At 38.4% G+C, this 7764-nt stretch overlaps 2 protein-coding genes across 3 annotated transcripts; one reads left to right on the plus strand and one right to left on the minus strand.

Moving 5' to 3' along the window:
- zgc:112271 (uncharacterized protein LOC553698 homolog) lies at positions 1-2307 on the minus strand. Of its 2 annotated transcripts, XM_035675389.1 has the most exons (4): positions 2199-2307; positions 1922-1986; positions 1252-1349; positions 1-272 (listed from the first exon to the last, which is right to left on the minus strand). In XM_035675389.1, the coding sequence occupies exons 2-4, from the start codon at positions 1982-1984 to the stop codon at positions 173-175; spliced, it is 261 nt and encodes an 86-aa protein (XP_035531282.1). In that variant the 5' UTR covers positions 1985-1986; positions 2199-2307; the 3' UTR covers positions 1-172. The 2 variants fall into 2 exon arrangements, with proteins under 2 accessions (XP_035531282.1, XP_035531281.1); XM_035675388.1 differs by lacking the exon at positions 2199-2307 and having other exon boundaries at positions 1922-2118.
- A 111-nt stretch (positions 2308-2418) lies between these two features.
- Positions 2419-6086, plus strand: slx1b (SLX1 homolog B, structure-specific endonuclease subunit; the record flags this gene model as incomplete). The annotated part of the gene is given in 3 exon segments (XM_035675684.1): positions 2419-3054; positions 3151-3202; positions 5793-6086. Coding segments are annotated over 3 exon segments (519 nt in total), but the record flags the coding sequence as incomplete, so codon positions are not given.
- Between the last annotated feature and the right edge of the window lie 1678 nt (positions 6087-7764).

Consider the following 7764-nt stretch of genomic DNA (forward strand, 5'->3'; position numbering starts at 1 on the left):
TACAGCATCCAAGTGTTTTATTGCCTCAGGAGCGATCCACTGCATTTATATCAATACGATGATTTACAGAAAATGAAGGAGAGCACTTGTACTCTTTCTACATATCATAGAAGTGTATGGTCTGTTTTATAGTGGAAATGTGTGTGTATGTGTTTGTGTGTGGGTGTGTGTGTCATTGTGATTTTTGTTTCTCCCATTGTTCTGGTGTGAGGGTCTTCTGTTCAAAAGCGTGGATCTCTTTCAGCTCCTCGGCCAGGCACGTATTCACCATCCTGTTGAAACACAACACTTACTTACAGGCTAGTAAGAATGACCAACTTTGGCTTTTTCGCAAAAGTCACCAACGCTCACCTGACCCATGTGCCAATCAGAATTGAGACAATTCTCTTATTCAATTTACAAATATGTTAAAGATCCCCTCCAGACATGTATTCAGACATATTTCTAAATAGTCTGATTGGAACAATAATGTGTGTATGATATGTTTCTTTATGTATCGATCCATTGTATCATCCATTTTCATATCCTGCTATAATGGAGTCGTTTATGGATCTACAGATATTGTGATATCATGTAGAACTGCTGTCATAAAATATCATCAATCAATCAATCAATATCATAATAAACTATATAATACTATATATATACACTATATAATAAAATGTCATGTGTTTGATCATAACCTACTAACTTTTATCTTCTTAGGGTTCCCACTCTTTTTAAGAAATTATTTTCCAGGACCTTTCCAGCACTTACTCACAAACTGTCATATAATTTACTGGTAGGCCTAATATTGACAAATTTTTCCTAGTTTTATTCCTCCTTTTATAATGAAGCAGGGTTTGTGATGAAGTTCGTCACAGATAGGTGCTCAGAATTTACGAGTTAGCTTGCTTTCCATAATTATCGCCACAGACGACTGTTCTGCAGCGTCTCTGGAGACTTGACTACAGTATACTACAGTTTTCCCCAAACCAACTGTATGTTTACATAGGCAATGTGAGCGATGGGCTAAAATACAATTAAATATTCCCAGGACAACACAGATCTATATATCTAATATTTGGTCGTTTTAATAAACTTCCAAGTGTTGACCGGAAAAGCAAATCTCTAAATATTCAGGTTTTCCAGAATGCCTGGGAGCCCTGTGTCTGTATGGCATGGACCTACTTGTCTTTTGACCTAAACTGACCTGAACACAAACCACACTGCAAACATATATTATCTGATAGTTACTACAGTGTGTAATACCTGTGTCTCTGTAACAGCGGTTTGCCCTCAAACTGGGACGACACCACCAGGACTTTGAAGCTGGCAGCACATCTGTTGGGTGATGTATCCTCCACATCCTGGAGAAGACAGCCGACAGTTAGCTCATTCTCATGCTGCTGATACTGAATGACTGTATGTATTATGATGTGCTCTATCTTGCTATCTGGCTCATTTTGTATACTTTAACTGACTGGTTCCAGTCTGAGTGAGTCCTGTGAATCCAGTTCTGGACCTTTTCAGGTTGTATTTGATGTAGTCTCAGTGATCCCTGTCTGATAGTATTTAGCTATTCCATAATTGTCTATACTGTAGATTGGCAGAGAGGAGTGACAGTGAAGAGTGTTAATAGTCATTATTACACATTCTCTCATTGGATTCACTTATAGTCATGTTCTAGTCTAGTGACTCTAAACCAGCAAGACCAGAGTTAGCTCGGGGGCCGCTTAGCAGCGTTAGGTGTAGCTGAACCAAACTCCACTCAAAAATCTTTCAACTTAGTGGTGCCTTATTTGTTGGCCATAATATCATGGTAACAGGCGCGCATAGCCAACACTCAATGAAACCGCACTTCCCCACTCTGAATAGGACTTGAACCTATCTCTTCCTCTAGCTTTGAGCTAAGAGAACATGACAACAACCAGATACCTACCACGTGCACTGCCGGCAGCTCTTTAATAAGTTTATCCCGGATGTGATCAGCTGTTATAGCCATATCTGTGTGAACAAAACACAGCCGTTAGTAAATCAGTTGTTGTACTGAGACACTGGCTAATTTTAAATGATTTCCAATTGAGTCTCTTCAATGAGATGGCATGCTCAGTGACCCCGGAAGTAATGCAGTATTCTTTAAGTTTAAAAATTTCATATATCCTAAAAACACTGCTGCAGCACAGTTGTGAAGTTTTAATTCATTTGTTTATCATTACCAAAGGTTGTTTATTTTATGGTGTTTTCGCTAATTTCTGTAGCCCGCCGTGAAGGGGTTGTCGTCACCGCCTCATAGCTAACCGAAGAAATGTCCAATTGCATTGCGGCAATGACAACCACGGCCAATCAAGTGCGGTATGTACACTTTATGGGTGGGACATACTTTTTTAAAGTAGCGAATCATAATATTAGGGGTCCTTACAGAAAGCCGAACCAAATGTTGAAAGTGATTCATATAAACGAAAATATGCGATTTGAGTTCAGTCTTTTTAAGATATGGCGGTATTCGTTACTTCTTATCTGTAACTTAGGCTTTGAGTCCTTTTGAAACACATTTTATCAGGCAGTTCTGTGGGCTACTGAAACGGACACCGGTACACGCAAACACAAACATACAGCTGTTAGAGTGTGCTAGCGCTAACTGTGTGTGGAACTGTACGAAGCGTCTGTCTTGGATGAAATATTACAAGTAATATTGCCGTGACAATGGCAGTCTTAAGGATATTTAATTGGCTTATATTTTCCAGTAATTTTACCTTTCGTCTTTTTGCTACGTTGTAAGTTACATTAGTCAGCTAAGCAAGCTAACGTTATGCTTATAGTTCATTAGCTAACTCTATGGATGCTCTATCTGATGTTAAAGTTTAATTAAGAAGCGTCATAACAGTTGTATTCTTCCACAATGGTTGTGGAGGTAGAAAGCTTCTTTGGTGTGTACATGCTGTACTGCACCAATCCTAAATTCAAAGGCCGTATTTACATCGGCTTCACTGTGAACCCTGAGCGCAGGATCGGACAGCACAACGCAGGACGGCACCGAGGGGGGGCCAAGAGGACCAGTGGAAGAGGACCATGGTACGACTTAACCCTTTACTGCACTATAAATCATGATGGACACTGTGTGATCACATAATTACTGATATTCTGCATATATTACTTTGTTTTGTTCAGGGAGATGGTTCTCATCATACATGGATTTCCCTCTGACATTGCTGCCCTGAGGGTAGGTATGGTTTTTGGAGCGAATGGACAATATTATGTAGTAGCTTTACAACCATCTGAAAAAATATCAGAGTATCACAACATTATTATTATAATCAGTTACAATGACCCTTAAAAGAATGAAAACACAAGGTTTTTATTTGATAGTACAACGCTATTATAATTTCACAAAATATGATGTTTTTAATAACACTTACATGGTTGAATTCAATACTGTAGATAAGCAAATGAACACAGTGTGATAACCAATTCTCATACCATGGTATACTGTGAAACACAATGCCTCTGCCTATGTACTGAAGTTATGGAATATGACTGTATTCCATCCAAAACATCAGTATTTACCTGAAGTTGTGTGTAGGATTTGGTGTAATTGCAGATCGCAACTCCCTTGCTTCACCCTCCCCTTCCAGGCACAAAGGAGAAACTACAGTGACTGCGAAACGCTCAGGAAAACACCCCAATCTAGTGCCAGTCTTTGGTTTGTCCCTTCTGGGCTACTCTAGAAACATGGCTGCCTCAATGGAAGGTGACCCACTCCCTCTGTAGATAAAAACAGCTCTTTCTAAGGTAGCAAAAACACAATAAATTCTTATTTTCAGATGATTATAAACTAATGAAAACACACCTATGAATGTTCTATTCCATTACTGACAATAGATCCTTCTAAATGTTACACACTGAACCTTTAAAACCCGTTTCCTATTTTTGGAGCTCAGGAACGTTACCTGTGTTTCGAGTTCACCTCGGAGATAGTTCCTAACCCTCAGAAAGTCTCTGTGTAGTATTTTCCAATGGCCCCAGAACTATCAGGGCAGAGTTTAAAGGGCTGAATGTTGCTCACTGGTCAAACACAGACCTTGCAGCTGCTACAACTCATACAGCATCATACACACAGGTCGACTAAATGCCACAGGGGCTTCTAGAATCAATATTAGACAATAATTGTAATATTTATTTAAAAGCAAAGTTGTGTTGTTGGCTTTTGTGCAAAGAGAGATAAATAAAGAGAGAATTACTGGCCAAGTGAATGTGAGAAGCTGATTGTTTCATTAAAAAAACACAACTAAAATACTCGGCAGACTGTCGAGCATGCAAACAGACATTCTGGAGTCTCCTTTGTATCCATCCATCACATCCAGAACAGCAACACAATGACTCTGTGTTTTTGTTTTTTCATGTGTAAAAATTGCTTCTCAAACGCTGCCATTTTCTAAGTTCAGTTTGCCTGATCTGCAGATGTAGTGGAAACACAGACAGGAATGGACAAAGGGACTTTAGGTCCAAGGTTAGATTCTGAGTTTAGTTATGTGCCAAAGAAAAAATCTAAACTCAAAAAAACCTCATCCCTTCTATGTAAAGCAGACACTGATGAGTTTTACATCCAGAATAAAATAATAAACAAATAAACCCTATTTATGGATTCGTGGGTCAGTGCCTTAATATGCTCTCCAGACTTTAGATAATGTCAGATCGCTATAGAAAGGTGTGTCATCTTAAAACTCCAATTTTAAAACATAAAACGTACTGGCAAATGTTTAATTCAGTTTAGTAGTTCTGTGTGTTTTCTTTAGTAAGATAGAAGTTTCAGATTATGTCCCTTTAAACATTCAATTTGTTTCATTTTTCCAGAAGAGGCAGTACACACATTCTTAACTTTAACAGTAAAAATAGAAGTTTTGATTGAAAAGTACACGCTCTGAAATGTACTCATTGTTTCTGTGCAAAGCTCACTGAAACTTTAAACAGGGTCGACTCTCCCTCTCTCTTCTGTCTTTTTTTTTGTCATGCGTGATAAACCAGTCTTGATTTGGGCGTGCAGTCCTCTCAGATGCATTAGAACTAAAGTAATGAGCCTGTTTCGAAAATGTAAGGAATAAGATATACTTTATTTATTAGAAAGTACAGATATTTGTTTAAAAATGTAGGGAATAAAAGTAAGTACAGATACCGGAAGAAACTACTTAAGTATACATTTACTTTTGTTATATTCATTTATATTTTTCTACAGTTCCAGGTACTATTAAAAAGGCCTAAGTACCAGATTTTCCCTGTATGCTTTAAAGCTGCAGTAGGTAACGTATAAAAATAAGTTTTTGTCATATTCTCTGAAACTTTCACTATATCCTGACAGTAGAACATGAGACAGATAATCTGTGAAAAAATCACAAAGTATCGTAATCATAAAGACACTTTGGGATTGAGGCTTGCGTCTCATTCCCAGCATCAGTATTTGACAGCCCTGGGAATGAGGCTGAACAGTCGCCTATCTTTCTCGGCTCTGATTGGTTGTTTTCTTTCAGGCCATTAGAGCACTAGGAGGAGTCAGAGGAACCTGACGAACATTATCTGTCTCATGTACTACTGTCAGGATATAGTGAAAGTTTCAGAGAATATGAATTTTAGTATTTCAATGTATTTCTCCAACACCAAACCTTTCTAACATTTGTGGAAACTTTATCAAGCCACTCAAACTACAGATTTATTAATCTTATGTCCTGTTTCAACCCCTCTTTTACAAAAAGCTTTTATTATAAAAGTTACAGCTTTAAACTAAGAATAATTTTAACTATCATTATTATTTTTGTCAGTTTGAGTGGGCGTGGCAGCACCCTCACTCCTCCAGGCGTCTCTCCCACGTCTCTCGGCGCTGCAGGAAAGAGTCGAGCCTGCAGTTCCACTGGCGCGTTGTCTCCAACATGCTGCGGGTGGCGCCGTGGAACAGGCTGCCCCTGACAGCCCGCTGGCTTAAGCAGGAGTACAGGATGGACTTTGAGCCCAGTCTGCAGCCTCCAATGCACATCCCCATTGCTTTTGGGAGCGTGAGAGCCAAGAAGAAGCTGCCACTGCAGTCTGCAGGAGAGGAGGAGGAGGAAGAGGAGGAGACGTCCAGGTGTTGCCTCTGTAAAGGGCTGGTCAAGGTAGAGTCTCTTTAGATATCAGTGAGGATTTTGTCCTGTTCTGGGTATTGATTTGGTGATATTGTGCTTTTTTTTAATTAAAGCAGTAGTTCAACATTTTAGGAAATACCCTTCAACCTGCACATGAACAGAATGTAGTGTAAAGTTAGCACAGGTTCTACTAAGTCCAGTGGTTCCCAAACTCTAGGTTAGTGTAAGAAAACTTTTAAAAGAAACACAGTACGCACATATCTCAGCATTTTGGTCATTTCTGCAAAAAAAAACCAACTAAATGAAGATGTTATTTTTAGAGTTTAGTTACGTTTAGTTAACCCAAATACTACATTTTATTATTATTCTTCACTCTGATAAACAGCCTTGTCCTGCTTTAGAGCTAACAATGGCCAAGCGTCAGGGAGAAGAAAAGGTCCAGACCTGTAATTGTATAAAAGGTTCCTAAAATATATCAAAAACTCTTCTCTGATCAATATTCACAGGAATCAATCTGCTCAAAATTCATTCAAATCTCTGCTTTTACACAAGCTTCCTGCAGTTAAGTTTTGTAAGTGATTAGGGGTTGGACTGCTACTGAAATTATACAGGTTAGGGTCATTTTGAAAAAGAACCCAAATTGAAGATGCCTAAAAAGATAACAGTTTGGACTAAATTTCTAAGGCTCAATAGTTGGTGATGTTCCTACATGTCTTGTTTTGTCAAAGGATATGATTTGGAGTAACCTGGACTGAAAATGGTTATAAGATTTCATGTCTGACCTTGCCTCTTAATTTGAAAAAGTGTCCCTGAGAATAAAATTCTGTTATGGAAAATTGCGCTATACAAATAAAATTGAATTGAATTGAATTGAATTGACTAAACCATTACATATTGTATGGATTCATTTATATTGAATTACATAACAAATACAGTAGAGAATCCCTGATTAAAACTGAACCAATGAACCCAAAACAGTGAACACAACCAGATGGAAGCGACAATAAAAGTGGACAATAAGTAGAGAAAAGTCAGCGATGAAATCAGGTGGAGCAGCTAAGTTATTATACCATTCACAGGTTGGCTAACGAGTGTAGCCACCGTAGCTAACTGGTCAGTTTCTTGTAATGAAAAAAATTGTTTTGATCACTCTTTCAGAGGCACTCGCTTTAACAGGTAGGCTTAAGGAAGCATCACAGAATGTATAGGAGATGACAAAATACATTTATTCTCAGTAACAGTAAGTAAAAGACCAAGATAACTGATGGATTGATGTAGAAGTGGCTTTTTTTTCATTTTGATTGGTTCGCTTCATGGATGATGGTACTACGAAATAATGGCGCTTTACTGTGTTGGTCAGCTGGAGACTACAGGCTATGGATAATAAAGAGCAGGATTTGAAGAAGCTTTGTTGATATTTTCTTTGGTTGAAGTTTTTAAAGGATGCTGGACTGGTTGTAGCCAGCCATTAGCCTTACAAGGGTATGTACTTCTTCCGACTATACTGGTGCCACTATGACCATGGTGTATTTGCACGTGTGTCATAAACACACGCATACGTATGTGAGGACAGTATTCTGGAAAATGTGATGTTAGACAGGTAATTGGCAGGTTTCAGTTGATAAATAAAATAAGAAATGTTTGTTAAAGTCAGTCTCAGAGTTGCTATTTT

This window comes from Morone saxatilis, unplaced genomic scaffold (assembly GCF_004916995.1).
Source record: "Morone saxatilis isolate NCDOM2014 unplaced genomic scaffold, NCSU_SB_2.0 Contig4, whole genome shotgun sequence".
NCBI lineage: Eukaryota > Metazoa > Chordata > Actinopteri > Moronidae > Morone > Morone saxatilis.